Raw genomic sequence first — 27,411 nt, forward strand, 5'->3', positions numbered from 1 at the left:
GTGAGGATAGCAGGTAAATAGTAGCAGGAATAACTGGAAATGAGGAAAAAGTGGAAACATGGAAATAGTTTCTGTTGTGTGTTTGTTTCAATAACAATATTTTTTCTCCTGAAAGCCAAGACTTGAGAGAACGATGAGATGAGAAAAGGTTTGGTCACTGTTTATCTGTGTGTTATTTCTACAAAGTTCTGTTAGTAATAAATTCTGCTTTCTTCTTCTGGTCGACCTTTATGCTGCTAAATCTATTCATACATTCATTTTACATCATTTTAATAGATAATGAGAAAACAAAAACAGTAAAACTGGTTTGGAGTTTTAAGGGTTAAAGTTTAAGTAAAGAGGTGCTGATGTTTCATCAGAGAAAACCTTCATGAGTTAACATCAAGTTTTCATAATGAAATAAATAAATGAACCATGTGAACTGCATATAAAGAGGTCTGCAGTGGAACATGATGCGTGTGCCAGGGGTCGACCTTTGACCTCACCGCCTCAGTACTCGCCTCCAGCTGCTTCGTTTCCCTCCTTCTGCACCAGAACCAGACCACAGAGCTGTCTGTACATTCCTGTGAAGACTCCAGTTCAAAGTTTACCGTGTGTGTGACTATCAACAGGTAATCAGGTGTAATAATGGAGGAGTGGGCTCCCTGCATGCCTTGCACGGTGTGTGTGTGTGTTTTCTCTGTACATGACTGCCATGTTCATGTGTGTCAGGACGTCCTGGAGTTTTCTGGCAGTTTGTTGTTTGCATGCTGTGTGTTTCATTCGTCACATGTTGCTGTTACACACACCTGGTGTGTGTGTGTGTTTAGGAGGACATGCCGTTGACGAGGCTCCTCAGCTGTTTAACCACAGTCTCTATCAACTTCTGTTTGTCTCTGTCGTTCTTCCTGAACTGAGAGAAGATGTTGTTCTTCTTACTGGTGTCCTTCATCCTGGACAGAGAGACAAGAGGAGTCAGACGAACGCCTTGATGTGAGCGGCTTCAGGTCATTGCTAACTGGTAATGTCTACAACCCCAGTTCCAACTACGTCAGGTCTCTGTGTAAATGTAAAGAAAAACAGAATTCACTGATTCCCATTTATCTGTTCACAGATTCTGGTTTTGTTTAAAGTTTACACAGAGAGCTGACTTAGTTGGAACAGAGGTAGCATAAAAAGAATGGCATCCCTTTCTAAGACTGTAGGATTGGTTCTGTCCTGTGCCAACTCGTCTCTTTATACCTCTGCAAAAACACGCTGACCATCAGTGTGGATATATTTACGAGGAAAACAACAAGTGAAGCACATGAACTGTGAGCTGGAAGAGTGTGGGCCGAGATGATGAAACTAAAAAAGCATGTTTACAGCATGATGCTGCTGCACATTAGACTGGTAAAAGAGATGAGTAGAGGACCTACCCTCTGTAGACTCTGAGCAGCAGCAGAAAAACAGAAGAGACATTTTAGAAGAAGAGGAAAGTCACAGACAGCAAAAAAACAACCCAACAACATGTTTACAGCCTGTCCTGGGACGTCATGAAAAGCATTTACCGAGGCAGTGACAGCCCATTGAGACGACGGGGTTTTCGCCCAACCAATGGTGAGTGGGCTCACACAGCACCTGGTTGACCTGGGCTTCACCGTAAACCATGCTGTCCCAGTGCAGAATGCTGTTTTCCTGGGCTTGGCTTTAGATTTGGTGACATACACGCCCGCCTGTCGGCGGAAAGGGTTAGCACCTTTGGAGCTTGTCTCATCCGTTTCCGTGTGCAGTAAACCCTCCCTTTCAGGTACTGTCTCTGGCTACTGGGGCTAATAGCGTCTGCTATTCTAGTGATCTGACTCGGCCGCCTCCACATGACAGATTTTCAGTGGTGGGTGTCTTCTCTCAGACTGGAGCCCGTGCGTCATGGCGCATGGAGGATGAGTGTAATGGTGGAGTGCGTCTCGGCACTCCGCTGCTGGCGGTGTCCAGCTTTCCTACTGCTGGGGCTGCCTACGGGCACCGTCCTGTCACGGAAAGTGGTCCCAACCGATGCCAGCCTGTGGGGCCAGGGCCTCCAGATATCTCACATCAATTACCTGTAGCGATGTCTTTCTCACTAAAACGTTTTCTCCCGTTTCTTGGTGGACATCACGTCCAGGTGAGAACCGACAACATAGCAAAGGTGGCTAACATCAACCGTCGAGGGGGGCAGTGCTCCTGTCGGTGACGCATGTCTCAAGCTCTCTGAACCAGGGGGCGGATCTGCTGTCCTGGGGCATGTCGATGCTTGGCAACTGGACTTCACACCCAGTTATTGTGGAGCAGGTGTGGTCACGCTTTGGCCGAGCCTCGGTGGATCTGTTCGTGTCGAAAGAGAATGCACAGTGTGGTTTTCGATGCGTGACCCAAGTGCGCCGCTAGTCGTGTATGTGTTGTTGTGTATGCATCTCCTGTATGTTTCCACCCCAGCTCTTGTGGCTGCCACTCGATCCAGAGTGAGGGAACAGAGACACGCACTGATCGCTCCACACTGGCCAGCAATGCATTGGCTGGCAGAGATATATCATCTTCTGTGTAGACAGCCGTGGCAGCTCCCACTCTGTAGGAACATGCTGTCATAGGCAGGGGAACAGTGTTTCATCCGCATCCGGAACGCCTGGCACGATGGGCCTGGCCCAGAAGTTTAACTTGAAGACAGCGGGGCTTCCTCAGACCATTCAGAGTGCGAGAGCATCCTCCACCACGTCTCTTTATGACTGCAGGTGGAGGGGTTTTGAGGATTGTCATTCCTTCAGGAGCTGATTGACAAACGCAGGGCTTTCTCCACCATTAAGGCAGATTTATGGTCGCGTAGGCTCGGCGTAGCTCCGCAGAGGCTCAGCGCACCTCCTCAAGACCTTACGTGCACCCCTGCTACGCAGACGGTTATGTGGAGGTACTCCCTTGTGATTGGTCAGTTTGGGATCACGTGTTGCTCCTTGCTGAATTTGTGTGGTAATCACCATTTTTAAAAATAACTAGTGAATCATGTTGATGAGAGGCTGATCGAATTATTTCTTCCACAAGCTAATAAAGACAATGAACCGTACTGGACGCCATTGTTGTTTTAAAAAGGAAAATACCTACCGAACGGAAGTTAACCGTCCAAAGAACTCCGACCTGGTAAGTTTACCGGCCGATACCACCCCTGCTGCCACCTTCAGGTTAGGAGGAGAAACTGCAACACGATACCAAAACAACATGCACCCCGTACGCCGAGTGAGAGAACAAACTCACCAGCGTCAGCTACGCCGTAGCCGACCGCACGCAGACGCCGCACGAGCATAAAGCCAGCTATAAAGTGTACCTGGCTGCTACTTCTGCACGCCATGTCGCTTTTGGATGGTCAGCATCCATTGGTCTGTTATTTTATGACAGGGGTTGCAGGCTTCTCCCTTTGTCCAGACCCCTGGTGCCTCCATGGGATTTAGTTGGAGGGTCTTCCCGGGACCTCCTTTTGAAGTGCTAGATGTCACTGACCTCAAACACTTGTCTATCAGTATGCTGTTGACTTTAGCTTCTACAAAGCGTGTTCATCTTTCGTACACCCAGTTTGCCCGATGGGATGTGAGAGATTCACTGAAGCCTAATCTGTTTTTTTTTGCCCAAGGTGTTGCTCGCCCATAGTTCTTGTGGCCACCACCTTTCTCTTCACCTGAAGAGCAGCGCCTCATATGCTGTGTCTAGTCTGCTCTTATGTGGAAAGGATAAAGGGGCTCCGGAAGGGCGGCCAACTCTTTGTGTCCTGGGCCAAGCCCATGTTCTCATGCTCTCATAGCAGCATGAGTGAGATGTCTCACCAGCAGTGTTGGGCATGTTACTTTAAAAAAGTAATTAATTATAATTACTAGATGCTTCTTGCAAAAAGTAAACACGTTAGTAACAGAATTACAGCATAATAAAAGTAATTAATTACTTGGAAAAGTAAGTACTCCGTTACTTTATAAAAAAAATTTCAAATATGTTCCCTTGAACAGAATTTCAAATGAATCTGCATGTTCATTTATTCATAATAAAACCGAATATTAGATCTGACTAATGATTGAAATGGAAACCTAGTGGCATAAATTACTAAAAGAAAAATCATGGACACTAATCTCAGGATGCTGGAGGACGTCTCCATCTCCTCTTCAAGAGGAGCCTCACCTGATTCTACCTGCTTCCAGCCACCATCAGAAAACCTTGTTTCTGGTCATGATGAACATTTCTCACAACGTTCTCGTCTTTTATCCCTGAGGGAAAACTGATGTCTGTGGTTCCAAATTAGGACTCTCGCCGTTGCTGCTTCCTGCTTGTTTGTGTGTGTGGCTGGGCACTGATTGGGTCCGCTCCTTTACTGTCAGCCGGGTGGTGACCCGGGGAGAAATGGGTCCGCTCCTTTACCGTCAGCCGGGTGGTGACCCGGGGAGAAATGGGTCCGCTCCTTTACCGTCAGCCGGGTGGTGACCCGGGGAGAAATGGGTCCGCTCCTTTACCGTCAGCCGGGTGGTGATCCGGGGAGAAATGGGTCCGCTCCTTTACCGTCAGCCGGGTGGTGACCCGGGGAGAAATGGGTCCGCTCCTTTACCGTCAGCCGGGTGGTGACCCGGGGAGAAATGGGTCCGCTCCTTTACCGTCAGCCGGGTGGTGATCCGGGGAGAAATGGGTCCGCTCCTTTACCGTCAGCCGGGTGGTGATCCGGGGAGAAATGGGTCCGCTCCTTTACCGTCAGCAGGGTGGTGACCCAGGGAGAAGTGATGATGAGTGGACAGGAAAGCATTTGCCGGTGGTAAGAGCCTTTACCATAACAAAAGAGGCACGCATCTTTCAGGGTGAAATTGGTCATTAAAATAATAAAGTTAATAATAAAGCCAGAATTTTGTACACATTTCTTTCAGGTCTGCAAAGTGCATCAGTTTCTATTGGGGGTCTCTTAATTAACAGAGGACATTTAGATGGACGGAAACAGAACTGGAGCAACTGGAAGAATCATAAAATCAGCAGAAGTTGTTTGAGGAATTATAACAATTAATGATAAACAATCTACTCAACAAATAAAGGCCAAACATCAAAATGATTTATTTTCTAAGTTTATCAAAAAACAGACTGATTTCTTTGTTTTGTGGTTAAAAGGAGCGTTCTCGCCAAACAAGCTGTTGGAGAAGGTCTGCTACAGTTAAATGGAGTGAAAACTCCACCATAAATGGAGCAGACCCACCGAGCTTGCACCCGGTCACAGCACCACACCGCAGCTCTTCTACTGAGTGTATTCTCCAGTTTCCGCCTCCCTCACCCGCAGCAGCACAATATACTTGTGTTCACCCAAAACAAAAACAAATGTGATCTTATAAAAGTAATGAGCTGTCAGTAACGTTTTATCCTCAGTACCTGATTACCTGTTACTGAAATAGTAAGGCAGTTAGTTACGCCGTTATTTTTAAAGCCGTTACTCCCATCACTGCTCCAGCGAGGTGAGGTGCTGATCTTGAATGGTGCTGAGTTGTAGCTACTTAAAGAAAGAGTGACGTGAGGATTACAATCACCAGCCGATCAGGACTGACGTAATGAGATAAGTGCTTCTGAGGAATACGCAGAGGGGCGTATCCCATAGTGAGACATCACATTCTTGCTACTCTGAGAACCAGGGCTACACAAGCAACCTAAAGTTCATGTTGGTCTCAGAGAAACAAGCAGAAACAAGACAAACAAGCATTTTAAAGTCAGAGGAACTCACTTCTCCAGCAGAGCCAGCGCTGTGGCCGGGTTCACTCTCAGGTATTTGGAGTTTGGTTGCCCATAATCTGCCAGGTAAGTGGACCAGTCCCACACCATGAAAAGATCCAGGAGCTACGAAATACAAAGATTTACAGCTTTCAGACAGGTTCACATGGAGGTGGGAAAGCTGAGTCTCAGCAGCCTCTGATGCACATTTATCGGTAAAAAAAAAAACTGGTGCTTGATGTGGTCAACATTACTCATGGCATTAGCTGCTGATAAAAGCTTCAGAACAAAAGATGATTCCCTCCAGGATTACTGGGAAGTAAAAGAATCCTGATTTTAGGGCTGGCCAGAGCAAACATTTAAATTAGGTGGCACAGGTCATAGCTTTGTACCCAGTTTCATGTGAGCTCCTCTGGGGATCAACACATGAAAAATGATAAAAACAAACCTCAGACACCTCATTACATTACCAGAGTTCAACCTACAGACTGGATCAGAACCACCCCCACCATCATCACCATCATACTGAAGACTCACTCGCTGATACAATCCTCCATCCTGAGCTGCACCAGGAAACACTGGAGAGGAAAACCTCCATCTGAACCAGAACCAGGGAGGAAAACCTCCATCTGAACCAGAACCAGGAAGGAAAACCTCCATCTGAACCAGAACCAGGGAGGAAAACCTCCATCTGAACTAGAACCAGGAAGGAAAACCTCCATCTGAACTAGAACCAGGAAGAAAAACCTCCATCTGAACTAGAACCAGGAAGGAAAACCTCCATCTGAACCAGAACCAGGGAGGAAAACCTCCATCTGAACTAGAACCAGGAAGGAAAACCTCCATCTGAACTAGAACCAGGAAGGAGAACCTCCATCTGAACCAGAAGCATAGAGGAAAACCTCCATCAGAACCAGAACCAGGAAGGAAAACCTCCATCTGAACCAGAACCAGGAAGGAAAACCTCCATCTGAACCAGAACCAGGGAGGAAAACCTCCATCTGAACTAGAACCAGGGAGGAAAACCTCCATCGGAACCAGAACCAGGGAGGAAAACCTCCATCTGAACCAGAACCAGGGAGGAAAACCTCCATCTGAACTAGAACCAGGAAGGAAAACCTCCATCTGAACCAGAACCAGGGAGGAAAACCTCCATCTGAACCAGAACCAGGAAGGAAAACCTCCATCTGAACCAGAACCAGGGAGGAAAACCTCCATCTGAACCAGAACCAGGAAGGAAAACCTCCATCTGAACTAGAACCAGGAAGGAAAACCTCCATCTGAACCAGAAGCATAGAGGAAAACCTCCATCAGAACCAGAACCAGGAAGGAAAACCTCCATCTGAACCAGAACCAGGAAGGAAAACCTCCATCTGAACCAGAACCAGGAAGGAAAACCTCCATCTGAACTAGAACCAGGGAGGAAAACCTCCATCTGAACCAGAACCAGGAAGGAAAACCTCCATCTGAACCAGAACCAGGGAGGAAAACCTCCATCTGAACCAGAACCAGGAAGGAAAACCTCCATCTGAACTAGAACCAGGAAGGAAAACCTCCATCTGAACTAGAACCAGGAAGGAAAACCTCCATCAGAACCCTTTAGCTGATTCACAGAGTTTTTCCAGCATTTCTATCCCGTCCAGGAGGTTTACAATCCAGCCACTAAATGTAGTTTATTCAGAGACTCTATCTGGTAAATCCACATGAAAAAAGTTGAGCTTCTACAGGCAGTTTTATATTAGAAAACTATATCTGCTGATCTGGACATTGATGCAGGTCAGATCATGTAAAGTGTGTCCACCCTGGTGTAACCTGGGTGGTGGAGATCCTCTGAGACACAGGGGAAAGCTCTTATCCTACAGAGGAGGAGGAGGGGTTCTCCTGCTACATGATGGGTTGAAGAAAGCATCAACAGGAACATTTAAAATGACCTCGGGTTAACCCGAGGAGAAGACCCCCCCCCCCTCCCACACACACAGTATGCTAATGTCAGAGGGTGAAACAGCTGGGTGTTTAGGTCATACTGAAAGAGCATGATAGAGCAGCTTAGTGATAATAGCTTATTCAGCTAAATGCAGCACTCAGAGGCTTAGCAACAACTCCATTATTCTCACCTGATGAGCCACCGGCAGGCAAGCAGAGGTGTTATCTAGCTCACATCTAACACGTCCTTACAGGAAAACTCCATTTTACAATGATATGGATGCTTTTTTTATCAGTTGTGATAACAACTTTAATGTAAACCAACAAGTAGAAGCTGAAGCCTTCAATCACAGTATAAAACAGTGTGTAACAGCTTTTAATCCCAGTATAAACCAGTCTGTAGCAGCTTTTAATCCCAGTATAAACCAGTCTGTAGCAGCTTTTAATTCCAGTATAAACCAGTCTGTAACAGCTTTTAATCCCAGTATAAACCAGTCTGTAACAGCTTTTAATCCCAGTATAAACCAGTCTGTAGCAGCTTTTAATCCCAGTGTAAACCAGTCTGTAACAGCTTTTAATCCCAGTATAAACCAGTCTGTAACAGCTTTTAATCCAGGTATAAAGCAGTCTGTAACAGCTTTTAATCCCAGTATAAACCAGTCTGTAACAGCTTTTAATCCCAGTATAAACCAGTCTGTAGCAGCTTTTAATCCCAGTATAAACCAGTCTGTAACAGCTTTTAATCCCAGTATAAACCAGTGTGTAACAGCTTTTAATCCCAGTATAAACCAGTGTGTAACAGCTTTTAATCCCAGTATAAACCAGTGTGTAGCAGCTTTTAATCCCAGTATAAACCAGTCTGTAACAGCTTTTAATCCCAGTATAAACCAGTCTGTAGCAGCTTTTAATCCCTGTATAAACCAGTCTGTAACAGCTTTTAATCCCAGTATAAACCAGTCTGTAGCAGCTTTTAATCCCAGTATAAACCAGTCTGTAGCAGCTTTTAATCCCAGTATAAACCAGTCTGTAACAGCTTTTAATCCCAGTATAAAGCAGTCTGTAGCAGCTTTTAATCCCAGTATAAACCAGTCTGTAGCAGCTTTTAATCCCAGTATAAACCAGTCTGTAGCAGCTTTTAATCCCAGTATAAACCAGTCTGTAGCAGCTTTTAATCCCAGTATAAACCAGTCTGTAACAGCTTTTAATCCCAGTATAAACCAGTGTGTAGCAGCTTTTAATCCCAGTATAAACCAGTCTGTAGCAGCATTTAATCCCAGTATAAACCAGTCTGTACCAGTTTTTAATCCCAGTATAAACCAGTCTGTAGCAGCTTTTAATCCCAGTATAAACCAGTCTGTAACAGTTTTTAATCCCAGTATAAACCAGTCTGTAGCAGCTTTTAATCCCAGTATAAACCAGTCTGTAGCAGCTTTTAATCCCAGTATAAACCAGTCTGTAGCAGCTTTTAATCCCAGTATAAACCAGTGTGTAGCAGCTTTTAATCCCAGTATAAACCAGTGTGTAGCAGCTTTTAATCCCAGTATAAACCAGTGTGTAGCAGCTGTCAGATTAGGAGGTAAAATGATGTAAAATGAATGTATGAATAGATGTAGCAGCATAAAGGTCGACCAGAAGAAGAAAGATGAGTCGGACTACAGCCAAATGCTGAACCTTTAAGAGGTTTGTGGTTTCTAACTTACATGCAGACCGAGGAAGACGTTCAAGCTTCAGGACAGAAACAGAAAATGTCCAACAAAGAAACAGAAAGCAAACGGATAGAAACAAGAATTTGTGACGTTTGTGAGTGAACTTGTAGGAAAGGAAACATAAACCATCACTAAGACAGACAGGAGAGAACCAGCTTCCAGATTCATTCTATGGTCCTAGCCATCAGGATTTTTCAGTTTCTGTAGGTATAGTTCACCTTTCATCTAAAAACTATAAAATGAATGATGGAGTTCCACAAGTCTCGGTTGTAGGTCCTACCAGTTTTAATCTTTTTCAGGAGACGTGGCATCAGCTATCCTGTTATGCCGATGACACACAGCCTTACACTGCTGAATCTCCTGATGACCAATGACCAAGTGGTGTCCTTCTCAACTAGGTTTTAGACGTTAACAACACAAAGGTTTGAGTTTGGCAGTAAATTCAGACCCAAGTACATCCTCTAAAGCACAGAAGGTATATTACAAGTCCGTTTTAGAAAGAACACAACAAACACTAATACAGAGATCATTAAAATTCCAGCTGAATGTTAATTGTTGTCACCAGAGCACATTTTTATGAATAAAGTAATGAAGGATGACCTCTGAGTAACCTCAGCGCCGTCTCCGTAGGCTGGGATTAACATGTCAAACATCGCAGCTCAGACCCGTATACAGACCTGAGGTCTGCTCAGAAACACACGCAAACCAGGCAGCAGGTACCTCAAGCACGATTAGCTTTTTTCTCTCACCACTACAGCAGCTTGGTTGCTTAGACCCAGTTTGCACAGAATAACAAACCTGAAGCAACACAAGTGAAGTCCTTATTAGGACGACTTTACATGCAGCCGCTGACCTCCAAGGATGCAGAAGCATCCATAAACAGAGACTGGATTTCCTCCTGAATCACATTTATGACCGGGGAAACTGATGTGTAAAGCTGTAACACAAAAAGAATCTGCAGAATCTGACCTTCATATGAGCCAAACTCTCCATTTCATCTTCAATCGGGAATAAAAGTTGTTAGATTAATGTGTTGTTAGACTTTGAGTGAACTGGTGGTTGGTTTGTCTGCATGGCTGCGTCTCCAACCACAGAATACATCCCTCAGCACAGTGCTGTGACCCGGACATGTGCACAGCCAAGCCTCTGCCTCAGGCTCAGATTAAACTTTACATACCACCGCTGGTAACGAGTCAGGAGGCGGGGGGGTAGCCAAAGTTAAAAAGGCCAGTAAAGCTCAGTGTTACTGGGAGGTGGCCCAGTGAGGAGTGAAGTAAAATGGAAATGGAGGAAACTTTCATGTAAACTGATGCTGGTGGTGCAGGTAGAGGATACAGCGGTTCCTGGTTTTCCTTCTTTAGTCATTTATTTTTGCTGTTTTAATAAAACTCTTATTTTAACAGTTTTAATTGCATCTTTTCTTAATTTGAAATCAAAGTATTTTCAGGAAAAATCTTTGTTTTATTTTTGTTTGTTTTTTTTTGTCCCGTTCAGCATGGTGGCAGCAGAATGATGGTCAGGCTGATGTTGTGCCGAACAAATTTGCTTTGCCAAAAGGAGCTTGGCAATGCAGCTACACCAGCTACAGCAGCTCCACCAGCTTAGAAAAATATCAAGGAAATTCATCTGACTGTTCAGTCGGAGATTTACCTGTCGTAAGTCGATGAAAGCCAGCTGGAGGGTGTCTCCTTGGAAACCAGGGACTGGCTCGGAGCTGGCGAACACTGAGAAAACAAAAACAGCATAAAACAATGTTAAAGTCACAAACTCACACAGCTTGTAGCCAAACACAAGGCTTACCATTCAAGCTGGCTATCCAGCCCTTAGCCATGCTGTTATAGTCTTAGGCTGCATGCCCACAAGGATAGTCTGCTAGACTCGGTCCGATTGGGGGGGTGGAGACTGTATTCATGCTGCACTACTCAAACAAATCAGATCCTTTAGATAACGTCTTCTACTCTCCGCCAGAGGAGATCTATAACCTATTGGTGAACCATGGAGCTGAACCAGGTCCTAGTGGTCTTGGGTTGATCAGGTTTCTCTCAGAATTTTTACAGAGTTCTTCCACATCTGAACAACCAGACATTTCTCCCGCTAAAGTCCTACACACATGTGTGTTTTGGATGAGTTTACCCATAATGCCCTGTGCTGTACCCCCCCCCCCCCCCGCCCTGTATATAGTCCACCTGAAACAGACCAAGAGCTACGTTTGTAGGTTCTGATGATTTTTTTTACTCCTTGGTTTGGGTTCTGATGAAGGCTTCTTTAGCTAGATCATTATTTTATTAACCGCTTTATTTAAACGCGTCTTATACACTGGACTAATGTGGATTTTTGAAAGTGGATCACAATGAATTGGCTTGGATTAATCAAGCCTGTAAACTTAAAAATACAGCTGCACTGAATTGAAATGCCTCAGATCAGCTTCTTACTGCTCCAGAATAAAAAGCTGAGTTGATTAGTTCTGCTTCCTTAGGCCGTCAACCCGAGGAAGGCGGCTGGACCCGAAGGTGAGCTGGGTGCAGTCTTCAACAGGATCTTCAACGAGTCCCTGTCCCAGTCCCTCCCTACCTAAAATCCTCCACCATGGTCCCACTCCATAAAAAAACCTCACATCACTGACTACCGTCCAGTCACACTCATCCCAGTTGTGATCAGTGCTTTGAAAAACTGGTACAGGGTCATATCACATCATTTCTTCCATGACCTTTGACCTACCCCAGTTTGCTTACAGAGTGAACAGATCCATGGAAGATGCTGTTGCAACAGCCCTTCATGCTGCACTGTCCCATCTGGAGCAGCAGTGAAACTATGTGGGGTTGCTTTTAGTGGACTACAGCGCTGCGTTTAACACCATCCTTCCCCACAGACTGGTGGACAAACTGGCTGAGCTGGGTCAGCCAGTTACCTCCCAGTCCTCCCAGTCCATGGCTCACCGAGGTTCTAAGGAATAACAGAGCCGGACTCAGGGCTGCAGAAAGAAAGTGCCGCAAATCAGAGGAGCACACTGGCTTGTCTGAGTACCAGCAAAAACTTGAAACTTACACATCCAGCCTAAAGGCGGCCAAGATAGCCTTTTATCATAACAAGATCCGCAATGCTCCCAACACACGACATGTTCATGGTGTTAAACTCTCTTCTGTCTCCACCACCTGCTCAGCCTCCCACTGTGCTGACAGCAGAAATGTTTGCTTCCTACTTCACTGAAAAGGTCGCTACCATCAGTAACCAATTCACTGACCCTGACCAACTCAACCTTACCAAACCAGCTACTGGTGCCTCACTCTGCTCCTTCTGTTCTCTAAATGAGGACCAAGTCTCTAAACTTCTAGTCAACTCAAAACCCACAACCTGTCCTCTTGATCCTGTTCCCTCTGACATCCTGCAGAGCATTTTACCTACAGTCAAATCTGCAGTAACCCATATTATCACCTCCTCTCTTAAATCCGGTGTCTTTCCTTCTGCCTTCAAGCAAGCTCGGGTTACCTGCTGCTGAAGAAACCCACACTCAACCCAGCCCAGGTTGGAAACTACCGGCCGGTCTCACTGCTTCCATTCATGTCTAAACTACTAGAGCATGCCGTCTTCAGTCAGGTCTCACAGTTCCTCCAAGACAACAATCTGTTTGATCCATATCAGTCTGACTATAGGCAAGGTCGCTCTACTGAAACTGTTCTTCTGTCAGTTACTGATTCCCTACGGGTTGTCAGATCCGCTGGTCAATCCTCAGTCCTTATACTGCTGGACCTGTCTGCTGCCTTTGACACGGTCAACCATCATATACTGTTCTCCCCACTCTCGGAGCTTGGCATCTCAGGATCTGTCCTCTCGTGGTTTACGTCCTACCTCACAGGGAGATCCTTCAAAGTATCTTGGTGAGGGGGCGTGTCCAGATCACAAGGGCTGACAACAGGGGTGCCTCAGGGCTCGGTGCTTGGCCCTCTTCTCTTTTCACTATACACCTCCTCACTCGGTGCATCATTAGCTCTCATGGTTTTTCCTACCACTGCTATGCAGATGACACTCAGCTTTTCCTTTCTTTCCCACCTGACGACTCAACCGTCTCAGTGTGAATATCAGCATGTTGCTGATATCTCCGCATGGATGAAGGATCGCCACCTTCAGCTAAATCTGTCCAAGACTGAGCTTATTGTCTTTCCAGCCAATCCTTCCTTACCGCCACAGATAAGCGTGCAGCTTGACTCTATCACGCTTGTGCCTACGTCTTCTACCATGAATCTTGGTGTCATGGTAGACAACCAGCTGACCTTTAAGGACCATGTTGCCTCGGTTTCCCGGTCTTGCCGATTTGCTCTCTACAACATCAGGCGGATCAGACCCTACCTGACTGAACACACGACCCAGCTCCTGGTCCAGGCTCTGGTCATTTCACGCATTGACTACTGCAACTCCTTACTGGCTGGCCTGCCTGCATGCTCAGTTAAACCTCTGCAGATGATCCAGAACGCAGCAGCACGTCTGGTCTTCAGCCAGCCCAAAAGAGCTCATGTCACTCCGCTGCTAATCGCTCTCCACTGGCTTCCAGTTGCAGCGCATCAGATTCAAAGCTCTGCTTCTGGCTTACAAAACAATAACCCAAACAGCTCCGGTCTACCTTCACTCCTTAATCCAGAGCTACACTCCCTCTCCACAGTTACGTTCTGCCAGTGAAAGACGCCTAGTGCTCCCACCACAAGGTGGCACCACATCAGTAGCTAGACTCTTCTCCTCTGTTGTTCCCTGGTGGTGGAACCATCTACCAAACTCTGTCCGATCCGCAGAGTCCTTATCCACTTTTAAAAGCAAGCTAAAGACTCAGTTGTTTAAGGAGCATTTCTACACTTAGCTTAACTCTTCTACTCAGAATGAGTTAGAAAGATTTGTCCAGCTCTTTGGCTCAACCAAGTACTGAAGAAGCTGCTGCACTTATGCCCAAGATGATGTTGTTTGATGAAATCGTGATGTCTGTATTTAAACAAAATGACTTACAAAAACTACAAAAGCACTACATGACAGCACCTGGTCCAACTGGACTCCAGCAGAGTGACTACCACTTCATGATGTAAGTCGCTTTGGATAAAAGCGTCTGCTAAATAACTGTAGAATAGAATAGAATAGAATAGAATAGGCCTGCTACATGGTCTCTGCTTTTTATGTTGCTTTTATTTGTACGTTTTATACTAACTTTATACAAAAAGTATCTGACCGGATGGCAATTTTGAATTATTTGAAATTGAATAATTTGAATTATTACAATAAAAATATTCTATTCTATTTTTATTCTATTTTAGTTTCTTTTAAAGTTCATTGCAGCTTTATTGAAACTGTTATAAATAAATCATTTTAAAAAGCCAACAAGATGTAGATACTGGACTCTGTACCAGTCTTATTTACTGACATGCATGCATGATAATATTTGCCATCTAATGACATTTCCTGTAGTTGATAAATCATGCAGGTTAAATCATGGGTATTATACTATTAATTCTTTATTGAATATTACATCACTACTTTACATTAGATAATTTACAGTAAAATTTTATAATATAAAAAAACAAAAATATACAGTATATCATATAATTAAGTTCACATACAGATGTCTATTTAGAAGCAAATTTAGCTCCTGCTCTGCTGTTTAGAAGTGTTTCTCCCACCATGCCCCATGGGGGACACCCCTGGTGGGCGAGAGGACAGCGAGCCCCAAATCCAAGTGTATATATACCCTTTTTAAATGTGGTAGTTATGTGTTAAATGAGTGGAAAAGAATGGAATAAATTCTACTCACATTCACACTGGATGACGTCCAGGTTGAACTGCTGAATGGCCCCCATACTGATCTGTTTGAGCTCCGTGTCCAGCAGCATCTGCATCAGCGATGTGGACAGATGTTTACAGGCTGACATACAAGCTGTCTGGGCCACTTTCCCCTGGAAAGACAGGAGGAGGAAGGAGGAGAAGAGTTAAGACAGGAAGGATGTCAGGAGGGAAAGGTTTGAAGATAACAGAAAATAAAGGCGAGAAGGGAAAGAGAGAGCTCAGAGAGGATGAGAGTGATGAAGAGCAAAAGAAGAAAACAAGACGTGCAAAGATTAAAAAAAGCTTGAAGTGAGAAGATTTGAGTGATAAGAGAAATAGTAGATAAAAAGATAGAGAAAATAATGCAATGACATCTTTTTTTCTTTCACCTAAATGTGTGGTTATAGAGCAAAAAGAAGGACGGACAGATAAACATGTGAGATAGATGTCACAGCAGTCAGAAACAGCTCAAACCGAACCGGGTGTCAGGAACCTCTGGGTTGGGATGCTGGTGGTTTTATAGAAATCCACTGAAAGCAGCAGCGGCTGGTAGTATGGACATATACGAGTAAAACATCCATTTTCTAGTTTCTAGACTTGAACTGATCATTTTCTTTGTTTATGTGTGCAGACTGATGTGTAGCCGGTCGGCATGGTACACTTGCACTGTTCCAGAACGTTCCGAAATCCTCCATCGGATCCAAAATGCTACAGAAAGGTACTGATGAGAACTCCTGTTAAATCCAGGACAGAATCTAAAATTCTCCTCCTCATATATAAAGCTCTTCGAGACCAAGATCCGCTGGATCTTAAAGATCTGAGTTCCAGATTTTCCCATCAGAACTTCACTCTGAGACTGCAGGATCTTCTTATTTCTTAGCAGAAATCCCTGGACGAGAGTTCTGCTGCTGGTTCATCCTCTTTCCTGTCCTCTCCACCCCCAACCGGTCCAGGAAGATTCCTGGTCCTGATGGAGGTTTTCCTTCCTGGTTCTGGTCCTCATGGAGGTTTTTTTTCCTGGTCCTGGTCCTGATGGAGGTTTTCCTTCCTTGTTCTTGTCCTGATGGAGGTTTTTCTTTTCCTGGTCCTGGTTCTGATGGAGGTTTTCCTTCCTGGTTCTGGTCCTGATGGAGGTTTTTCTTTTCCTGGTTCTGGTCCTGATAGGGGTTTTTCTTCCTGGTTCTTGTCCTGATGGAGGTTTTTCTTCCTGGTTCTGGTCCTAATGGAGGTTTTTTTTCCTGGTCCTGATGGAGGTTTTCCTTCCTGGTTCTGGTCCTGATGGAGGTTTTTCTTTTCCTGGTCCTGGTTCTGATGGAGGTTTTCCTTCCTGGTTCTGGTCCTGATGGAGGTTTTTCTTCCTGGTCCTGGTTCTGATGGAGGTTTTATTTCCTGGTTCTGGTCCTGATGGAGGTCTTTCTTTTCCTGGTTCTTGTCCTTATGGAGGTTTTTTTTCCTGGTTCTGGTCCTGATGGAGGTTTTTCTTCCTGGTTCTTGTCCTGATGGAGGTTTTTCTTCCTGGTTCTGGTCCTAATGAAGGTTTTTTTCCTGGTCCTGATGGAGGTTTTTTTTTTCCTGGTCCTGGTTCTGATGGAGGTTTTCCTTCCTGGTCCTGATGGAGGTTTTTCTTTTCCTGGTTCTTGTCTTGATGGAGGTTTTTCTTCCTGGTTCTGGTCCTGATGGAGGTTTTTCTTTTCCTGTTTCTTGTCCTGATGGAGGTTTTTCTTCCTGGTTCTGGTCCTAATGGAGGTTTTTTTTTCCTGGTTCTGGTCCTAATGGAGGTTTTTCTTCCTGGTTCTTGTCCTGATGGAGGTTTTTCTTCCTGGTTCTGGTCCTAATGGAGGTTTTTTTTTTTCCTGGTCCTGATTGAGGTTTTCCTTCCTTGTTCTTGTCCTGATGGAGGTTTTTCTTTTCCTGGTCCTGGTTCTGATGGAGGTTTTCCTTCCTGGTTCTGGTCCTGATGGAGGTTTTTCTTTTCCTGGTTCTGGTCCTGATAGGGGTTTTTCTTCCTGGTTCTTGTCCTGATGGAGGTTTTTCTTCCTGGTTCTGGTCCTAATGGAGGTTTTTTTTCCTGGTCCTGGTCCTGATGGAGGTTTTCCTTCCTGGTTCTGGTCCTGATGGAGGTTTTTCTTTTCCTGGTCCTGGTTCTGATGGAGGTTTTCCTTCCTGGTTCTGGTCCTGATGGAGGTTTTTTTTCCTGGTTCTGGTCCTGATGGAGGTTTTTTTTCCTGGTTCTGGTCCTGATGGAGGTTTTATTTCCTGGTTCTGGTTCTGATGGAGGTTTTTTTTCCTGGTTCTGGTCCTGATGGAGGTTTCTCTTCCTGGTTCTGGTCCTGATGGAGGTTTTCCTTCCTGGTCCTGGTTCTGATGCAGTTTTCCGTAGCTAGGTCATTATGTTTTTAACTGGTTTATACGAGCACAGTTGTTATAAACTGGACTAACGTGGATCATATGATGGATTAGCTTTGACTAGATAACGGGACTACTGTGACTTGGACTGAATTGGACTGTTTGTGTAAAAGTGAGTTAAGATGATTTTGTCCTGAATAAGTGCTGTACAGAAAAAGCTGAAATGAATTAAACTTACCTTACGTTATAAAATGAATAAAAGCTGTTGTCATAAATCTGTATTGATGTTTATCTTGTCAGATAATAAATAAATAAATTCAAGGTTCCAGTGCACCAACCCACAAGTTCCTGTTCACCTGGTAGCATTTATGAGCCACAATTTAATCACAGCTGACTTCACTTTAAGGATTTTACCAAAGGCAGGCCTGAAAGTGAAGTCACAACATGTCAGAGGTCACGGACACTACGATCATCCTGACGGGTTTCAAACTTATTCTCAACATGGAAGATGCTGTTGCAACAGCCCTTCATGCTGCACTGTCCCATCTGGAGCACATATTCTCAAAAGGGACCAGATTACATTGAACCCCTTCTGACAATTGGAGGCCTGAAGTCATGCACACTCTTACATGAACTTTAAAAGGAAAAAACTAAAGTTAGATCCTGGGGGGGAGCATGCAACTGGGGAAATGTAGGCAGACAAGAGAAAATAATTAGGCGAGCTTAGATGACTTGGTAACATCTGATGGCTGCTTTGATGCTGCTTCCGCAGCTCTGCAGACCTGTAGTAGCATTGCTACACTTGTCTACTATGATCTAAAATCTTTCTAAAATCACCCCCTGACACCTGAAACTGAGAGTCTGAACAGACTTCTGCTGGCTCTAGGTAGTCTCGAATAGGGGTGGGAATCGAAAAACGGTTCCACTCAGGAACCAGTTCCAAATTTTCCAGATCACCAGAATCGTGCACCATTGGCTTCATCGGTTCGTCCAGTGGTGCCGACAGGTTTTAGCCAGCTCACTGACTACAAAAAAAACGATGGTGGACATGCGGGTCTGTTTGTCTCCAGAAGAGGCGATCCAGAGCCTGAACACATCTTCATTCATTGAGAAACATGACAATGGCAAACACTAAAATATTCCTGCTGTACCTGTCTGGAGGCTTTTAGTATATGTATGTGTGCTTCATGGAAACTTTGGTCGGCTGTAGTCGAGGACATTGTTAAGAAAATCCATTCTGAGAGTGAAGTGTTGAGACAGATATGGTGGGCGGGGCATATTTTGCATCTTACTTTCTGTGTGCACATCGGACCATGTGCACTACAGAGAGCAGAGGACAAATGACCTGTAGTTGTGCAAATAAGACCAATATCATCACAATGTTTAGTGGTTTCAAATAATAAAGTATAGACCTGTGCTAAAGGAAAGGTCTAAAGGCAGCCGGGATACCATCCTAATGTAATAGTAGGAGAACGCTGTTATGAGGAGCATTCAGGAGCCAGATATCACATTTACGCATCACTTATTTACCTGGTGAATCTGTTGGTTAAAGTGTCAGTACTGCATTAATAAGAATCACAATACAGTGTTCAGTGTTTCTTTTACTGCATTCATGGTGAACTCTATGTAAACATTTACTGAATTTTTATATGAATTCCCATTTTCAGAGCAGATCTGTAGTTTTGTATCCATTTCAGTTTGAGGATGTTGTTGATCTAAATCATCTAAAGCAGAACTGATAACGCTATTGGCAACAAAATGGAGTTCTCCAAGGCTCCGTGTCGTGCCCCCTATCGTTCAACATCTACATGTGGAGCTCGCCAAGGCTCCATTATGGGGTCTCTATTGTTCAGCATCTCTATGTTCCCACAAGCAAGATCGCAGAAAAAAACAAACAAACAAACAAAAAAACAAAACAAAACAAATATCTGATCATAATTAAGCTGACGACACACAGCGATATACAGCTGTCTCATCAGGGGACTCTGGTCCCAGATAAAGCTTCAGGTCATTTCATGCACAGATGTCTGCTTGACTTAACGAAAGCAGCAATTTTTTAGCTAACGCTAGATTTTAGGAACTTGTATAGTCCTTTGTGGTTTGGTCTGTTGGTGGCAACGGAGATTGCCATGTTTCCTCTGGTGGCATCTGACATGTCCGATACGTCACCTCTCTAGTAACTTAAAGTTTCTTGCAGCTTGATCTTGACACATCATCCAAGGAGAACATTTTCCTTGTGTGGCGTTTGAGAAGTATTGTGTGATTGGCTGCATCCAAAATCACATGACTTATTTAAAGATGACTTATCAGCAACAGTCACAGCCACAGTCTCCTTTTCAAGTTTTATGGAAAGTGCAGACCTAAACTAACTACCAGTATTTAAATTGTGTTTATCGTCCAGGTAAAGCTGGAGTTCTAATAACTTAATTACAACAGGCTTGTGTATATTACCGTCACCTTGGTGCAGAAAGGAACAGGAAAAAATTCCAAGGAAAGCACCTCCAAGTAAAGAAAAAGAGAACTAACTCCTCCTTTCCTATTGGTGAAAAATTGCACCACATCAACCATTAAAAAAAAAATTATATGGCAATGTGATGCATTTGGTTGCTGAGAAATAGGGAAGGTTTGACAGCAACCAAAATCCACCAAAAGCAGATTAAAGTGCTGCCTCCTGGTGGACAGGAGGCCTAAAACACCCTGGAAATGTCCAACCTGTGATGTCCTCTCCATCTTTTAGTAGACAGGAACTGTTTTTTCTTTATAGTTCATGTGTCATCTTTTTGGTGACCCCTGATTCTTTAATAATCGTATAAAATCTGACTGAGATCTCCTGCATTTTAATTAAACAGCTGTTTATAACTTTGTTGTTTGTTAAATTAGTATATTAGTTTTTTAAATTAATTTATATCTTCATTTTAAATTAAAAATGTAAAAAATAGACATGCAGCACGTCCAAACGAAAATATAACTTTAAAATCACAGAAGTGAGGCAGTTCTGAAAAGACTGATAACAAACAAAGCAGGTCCACGGCTTTAAAGCTCAAATGTAAAAGGGAAACTCAAAAGCTGTCAAAAACAGCCCATTATACCCTCAGCCCCACAGGGTTATAGTAGGCAAATATAAGAACTAATTATTAGTTTAGGTAGTTGTTGCAACATGTACTTTTTTATATATCATACAGGCCAACATCGTGGTGAAGGTATAGTCTGGATATATTCTGCAGCTCTAGTGCTCTCTGTCATGAAATCAGTCATCATCGGCCCCTTCCAGCTAAAGTCAACTTCAAACTAGTGAGTGTTTGATCAATACATTCAAAGTTTGTCCCTTTTTATGGAAAAAATACCAGTTTACAGGAGAAGAGAGAGACGTAGACAGATGTCTCTGTGTGAGTTGAAACAGTCCCTAAACCATCACTTTTATAAGGTAGAAAATGACGGACTTTAACCTAATAAGGTTAAAAAGAATGGACTAATTTCCAGCAACCGTTAAGAGGAAGTGCAACTAAAAGACACCCCTCGGCCACTTACTGTCCTACCTGATGAGAAGATCTGTTTCAGACATGGAAATCTTACATTTGTCAGTGAATGTCATCACTAAAAGCTGGAACAGATGCCAGCAGAGCAACAAGCCTAAACGAGTAGAGTTTCTGCATTCAAACATAAGCATGCGCTGCATGTCCCAGCTGCCTGTAGAACGGCAAGAAAACGTTAGAAAATCCAGGCAGAAGTACTCACCGACATTGATGCATGGTCATTGTTGTTATTCTGAGCAGACAGCCCCAAACCAACCAAAAATGGAAGAAAGGGGAGGAAGGGAGGGAAAGGACAGGAAAAAAATGTGGCAACAACAAATGGACAGGAGGAATTAAAGTCAACCAGATATCTCGGATGTTTGACAAGTCAAATTAATCAAGGAGTAAAAGAAATCAACTATCGTGCTGTTCATCATAAAAGGTGAGAATGGGGAGGTGGGAAACAAAGAAGAGAGAAAAGTTGGAACTGATTCAACACATGATAAGCAGTGCTGGAGAGAAGAGCAAGCAGATGGTCCACTGAAACTGGACAATGGTCTGAGAGCTGACAGGGCAAAAACACTCAGTAACGGAGCAGGTCCTGTCACCAAATGTGCCTCGGTTTATTCACGTCAGTAAAACCACACATAGCATGCACATGAACACACACTCAGTTCATCACCAACATGTAAACTCACTCATCCTCAGACAGTGCATACATGTTTTCACAAAAGTGATGAACATGGAAGAACAGAAGAAAAACACATGGCAGAAAAAAAAACAGCCTCCATCTGAACAAAAAGGAAAAATGAAGTGAAACCATGAAGATGGTGCATGTGGCTGCAGCTCCCAGAGAAAGGCTGGGAGGTTCAGTTATGTTTGGACTGATCAAACTCACCGGAAGGTGTGTGAAGACCTGGAAGGTGGAACGCAGGAAGTTGATGAGGTCCATGAGGTATCCTGAGGCACGGCCATCTGACTCGGCCATGCCCCACTCATAGTCTGCTAGCTGGATGAATTCATCGATCTTCTGGTTCAGTTTGGTGTAAATCTCTCCCTCTGCAGCATGACGAGCATCCTAAAAAACATCCAGAATTCATCAGTCAGAATAAGTTTTACAACACCGCTGTGGGTGAAGATTGAAACTATCTGAGCAGCTTTGCAGCAGGTCACTAACCCTTAAAATGCCACAAGATCTCCGGCGCCCCCGAGCGCTATCTTACATATCTCCAGTGTCTCAGGAGCGGTGGTGTGTATCTCTGTGGGGTAAATGTGATGGATAGCTACCCTTTAGCTGATCTACAGAGGTTTTCCAGACATTTCTATCCCGTCCAGGAGGTTTACAATCCAGCCACTAAATGTAGTTTTATTCAGAGACTCTATCTGGTAAATCCACAATGATCCATGATAACAGCATTATTTATCACATTTCACCATAAAAACATCACCATCACTACTATGTTGCTAAGAGACCTCTATTTAGACCTGGACATGATGATGAAGCCACTTCCTGTCAGACTTTCCACCAATCAGAGAGCTTAGATTGACGGTAACGTCCAATCAGGAGCAGCCAAAGATCAACCAGTGAGCAGAAAGTTCTATGTGTGTGTGAAAAGAAGAAAAATAATGCTCCTCTATGGCTGGAATAAAGCCAAGAAGACGTTTCTGATGCACGGTGGCGCCACAAAGCAGCTGAGCTGGAGTTGGTTTAGTGAGGATAGCAGGTAAATAGTAGCAGGAATAACTGGAAATGAGGAAAAAGTGGAAACATGGAAATAGTTTCTGTTGTGTGTTTGTTTCAATAACAATATTTTTTTTCCTGAAAGCCAAAACTTGAGAGAACGATGAGATGAGAAAAGGTTTGGTCACTGTTGGTCTGTGTGTTATTTCTACAAAGTTCTGTTAGTAATAAATTCTTTTTTTTTTTTTTTTTTTTTTTTTTTTAACTTGTCTTGTCCAGCATCGTTGCAAACAGAATGATTGTCTGGCTGCTGTCTGGTGCTGGGCAATTTTACTCTATCAAGCAGGGATTTATACTACATGTATAAAGTCCCTCTTGATGACATGAAAAACTTTATTAAATCAGACTCTTAATGCTGGACTCGACCGGAGGGGACAGAGAGAGAGAGAGATAGAAAAGAAAGTAGAGAGAAGAGGGAGGGGAGAGAGAGGGACAGAAAGGGTGTGGGGAGTGCGGGTGGGGACTTAAAACATTATACAGAAAACCATGTAATCCATACTACTTGCAACATATATAGCTAAGATCATCCTGGCCAGTAGGTCATTACACAACTAGTTGATAATAGTAACAATAATAATAATCACAATAATAGTAATAATAATAATAGTAGTAGTAATAATAATAAGAGTAAGAGTAATAATAATAATAAGAAGAACAGAAATAATAAAAAAAAAAGAAAAAAAAATATGATAATAGATATAAGTGAAACTGCTGTATTCAAGAACACGCGCAGAGAAACCTGTGTGGATATGCTGGAGAACTCGGCCACATGGCGACGCAAAGACTGTGTGGAGACGTTCAGGAAGGAGTGACCATGCAGAGTGATCATGCAGATGCCACCTCACTTGAACAGAGGCCAGAGTCAGGCCAGCGGTCCCGAGACCCAGGCCACCAGCCCCCCCGTAGGCTACAGATCCCGACCGGTCCACAGAGACGACCACTCGCCCGCCCAGGAAGGCAGCAGCAGGAGACCCCAGCAGGAGCCGCCCCGCGGACACAGGGCACCGGCCTCGGCGGTCCCCGACCCCCCCGGGCACCGGCCGCCCGGGACAGACGGGGCAGAGGGCCCGGGCCCAGGAGCGCAGGGACACCCCCCACCCCCACAGGCCAAGGGCCAGCACGCCCACCCCCCACCCCGCCCCAGTCCCCCACTCCCCACCCCCAAAACAGCACCTTCCCCCCAGGGCCAGCAGCCAAACCCCCCGGGACAGCCCGCCCACGCCCCGGGCCAACGCGACAGGCCACCCGGCCCGCCCCACCCCCGGGCCATCCATGGAGACAGGGGCGCTTGAAGACCCCATCGCCCCTCCCTCCCCCACTAGTGAGGGAATATATTATGTGCTGTTTGCAATTAAAAAAAGAGGGTTAAAATTGGGGGGCAGTAACTGCATTGAGGAGGGGGTGGGGCCACCTGAGCAGTCCCACCCACCTGACCTCGCATGTTCCACCCCCCAAAACGTGTTTGTATGTTGCAAATGTTATTTGTGCTCAGTGACTAAGTGGAATTAAAAGCTGGGAGGCATGCTGCCGCTCGGCGAAGCAACGGGGCCACTATGATGACCCCCCCTGCCCCGCCCAGCGCAACAAGCACACCCCCCACGGCCCTACCTGTGTATGTAGTGAAGAGTGGGGAGGGGAGGGGTCAGGAGATGTAGGTCCAGAGGGGGGTAAGCCTCCCCCCTGGAAGACGACCCGCCAGTGGCTTAGGGCGCCCCCGTCCCCTGCCGGCCCCGAAGGGCGTCACAGGCCCAGAGCAGGCACCCCAACCCAGGCACGCCACGAACCCCCCCAGGGGCCAGCCACCAGCCCAAGGGGCCACTTTCCTCTTTCTGAGTGGGAGGGGGGCGAGGCGAAGGAAGGGAACCCCAGGCCCCCGCCCCCAACACCCAGCCAGGGCGCCCCCCAGAGGACACGTCCTAACCCCCTGCAAACGCACACACTCTTTTTTTTTTTTTTTTTTTTTTTTTTCTCCCCAGCCACTCACACACACTCTCACACACCTCTATATACCAACACCTCAATACGTGCACATACCTCCACACACACACGTCACGCACATACCTATAAACACACACACCGGTGCCCACATACACACACACTCTCATACCACTCCATACACATACACCACTACACACACACTCACATACATACCTGCATATACACACAAGCACCTCCATACATACTCACGCCTCCACCCACTCCTTCACTCCTCCACACACACCTCGACCTCCACGTGCACACACTCATATATACATACCTTCACACACACCCACATCCCACATAGACCTCCACACACACACCCGCACACTACTCACACACACACATACACGCACACACCCAGACCTTCATACACACCCACACACACATACGGCACACACGTCCCTCTACACCCACCCACACACACACCAGCATACCCACAGACACACACACACACACACCCACACACAAACACACCCCCACCCAGGTTCCGGGGCTGCGACCAAGCACCAGGGCACGGACCAACCCCCGGCACGGCACATCCGGACGGGCCCAGCCCCCCCCAGCAGCGGCAGACCCCCCACCCCCAGGAGCGGGGGGAGACCCGACGCCCCAGAGCCCCCACCCGGCCCACCCCGGGCCCGACCGGCCACCCGGCCAGGGGCCGACGGACACCGACCCAGGCACCCCGGCAGCCACCCCCCACCGCCACGAGGCAGCCCCACCCCGGGGCCCACCCAATGCCGCCCGCCCAGACCGGAACCCCCAGCCGACCCAGCAGCGGAGCAGCCTAGATCCCCACCCAGGAGACAACCGGAGACCTGAAGCCACCAGGGACCCCCCACCCACATCCGCCCCCATCCCAGCGAAGCCGCAATCCTCCACCTACATTAAGTGATGTAGCCAGTCACAGGGGACCAGAGGGAATGAAAGTCATCTGACTGGTTCCTGGAGGAGGCAGACATTGTCTCAATGCTGATGTGATCTAACAGGAGATTTCTAAACTGCTGGATAGACAAATTATTCTTATCTTTCCAGTTCACAAGAATAGTTTTCTTTGCGATGCATAAGACTGCGAGGACCAAGTTTATGGAGTGTATTCCTATGTTGGTGTCACCCAGGTCGCCCAGTAGGCAAAGTGTGGGGTTTGCAGGAAAACTAGTTTTAAACCATTTTGAGAGATCTTCACACACCTTAATCCAGAACCTTTGGACAGGTGTGCAGGACCACAGCGCATGGATGTAGCTATCAGAGGTGTTCTCAGAGCAGTGTGGGCAGATATCTGATGGTGAAAGGCCCATCCTGAACATCCTGTGTCCTGTATAATGAGTTCTATGGAGAATTTTGAATTGTATTAGTTGTATATTTGAATTCTGAGTCATTTTAAACGTGTTTAAACATATTTGTGACCATCTTTTCTGATCAAAGTTATTAGATAAATCATCTTCCCATTTTGAAGTTGGGAGAGATATCCTGTCTTCTAGCTTTGCAAGTAATCTATATATTTTTGATAATAATTTTGGAGTATTATGATTCAGGAATTCTGCTATTCTGACAGGAAGCTGCAAGTCTAACTGTACAGGGGTATACTTCTTACATATAATTGATTTTAGTTGGTGGTACTCTAAGAATTTATTGCTGTTGATTCCATACTGTGAGATTATTGTGCTGAAAGATACAAAGTTTCCATTTTCTATTATCTGTCCTAACTGTTGTATTCCTTTAGTCTTCCATTGAGTGAAGTTTATCATCTTTTTGTTCTGCAGGATGTCAGGGTTGTTCCAGATGGGTGTAAGTCTACATGGAAAGAGGGAAGATCTGGTTATCTTACAGAATTCCCACCAAGCCATTAAGGAAAAACGGATGTTAAGGCTTTTAAAGCACTTATATGGTTTAATGGTTGAGCTGATGAACGGCAGGTCAGAGATGACTAAGTCCTCACACAAAGCCTGCTCCACATCTAGCCACGGCTCATCCAGATAACTGGGTTTGAGCCACTTGGAGATGTACTGCAGCCTGTTAGCTATAAAGTAGTTATTAAAGTTTGGTAGGTCCAGTCCTCCTCTATCTTTAGTCTGCTGTAAGGTTTTAAGACTGATACGTGACGGCTTGTTTTTCCAAAGAAACTTGGATATGAAAGAGTCCAGAGATTTAAACCAACTGGTGGAGGGTTTAGTGGGTATCATTGAAAATAAATAATTAACTTTAGGTAGGATCATCATCTTAATGGTGGCAACTCTCCCCATTATTGAGATGGGTAAGCGCCTCCACCGTAAGAGATCATCTTCTATTGTTTTTAGTAGCTGAACATAGTTTAATTTTGTTAAATCTGATAATCTGGGGGAAATATTTATACCTAAATATCTAATGTTTCCTGTCTGTATTTTGATATTAGGGATGTTTTGTAGGTCACAGTTGATGGACATGGCTGTAGTCTTAGACCAGTTAATAGAATAATCAGATATTGATGAGAACTTATTAATAACTGTGATTGTCTCAGAGAGTGATGTTTGTGACTTCTGAAGGAAGAGTAATACATCATCTGCATAAAGACTTATTTTATGTTCTATATTTTTGCCCTGGATTCCTTTAATTTCTATATTTTGTCTAATAGCAGCTGCTAACGGCTCTATGAAAATGGCAAAAAGTGAGGGGGAGAGTGGACAGCCCTGTCTGGTGCCTCTCTGTAAGCGGAAGCTTGGAGAAG

General features: G+C 45.1%; 1 protein-coding gene across 4 annotated transcripts in view; it reads right to left on the bottom strand.

Annotated features, from left to right (window-relative positions):
- Positions 1-203: 203 nt before the first annotated feature.
- The window catches only part of exoc6 (exocyst complex component 6), a 77,395-nt gene continuing 50,187 nt past the window's right edge, over positions 204-27,411 (bottom strand). The window contains exons 19-25 of one of the 4 annotated variants that reach the window (XM_041973802.1): positions 21,885-22,064; positions 21,210-21,239; positions 15,118-15,259; positions 10,983-11,056; positions 5,717-5,829; positions 1,398-1,409; positions 204-932 (exon numbers count right to left, since the gene is read on the bottom strand). In XM_041973802.1, the coding sequence (XP_041829736.1) occupies positions 806-932; positions 1,398-1,409; positions 5,717-5,829; positions 10,983-11,056; positions 15,118-15,259; positions 21,210-21,239; positions 21,885-22,064 (678 nt within the window). In that variant the 3' untranslated portion in view covers positions 204-805. The remainder of the gene's footprint in view (positions 933-1,397; positions 1,410-5,716; positions 5,830-10,982; positions 11,057-15,117; positions 15,260-21,209; positions 21,240-21,884; positions 22,065-27,411) is intronic. The other 3 variants (XM_041973803.1, XM_041973804.1, XM_041973805.1) reach the window with 3 other exon arrangements.

The sequence above is a fragment of the Melanotaenia boesemani genome, chromosome 21 (assembly GCF_017639745.1).
Source record: "Melanotaenia boesemani isolate fMelBoe1 chromosome 21, fMelBoe1.pri, whole genome shotgun sequence".
Lineage (NCBI taxonomy): Eukaryota > Metazoa > Chordata > Actinopteri > Atheriniformes > Melanotaeniidae > Melanotaenia > Melanotaenia boesemani.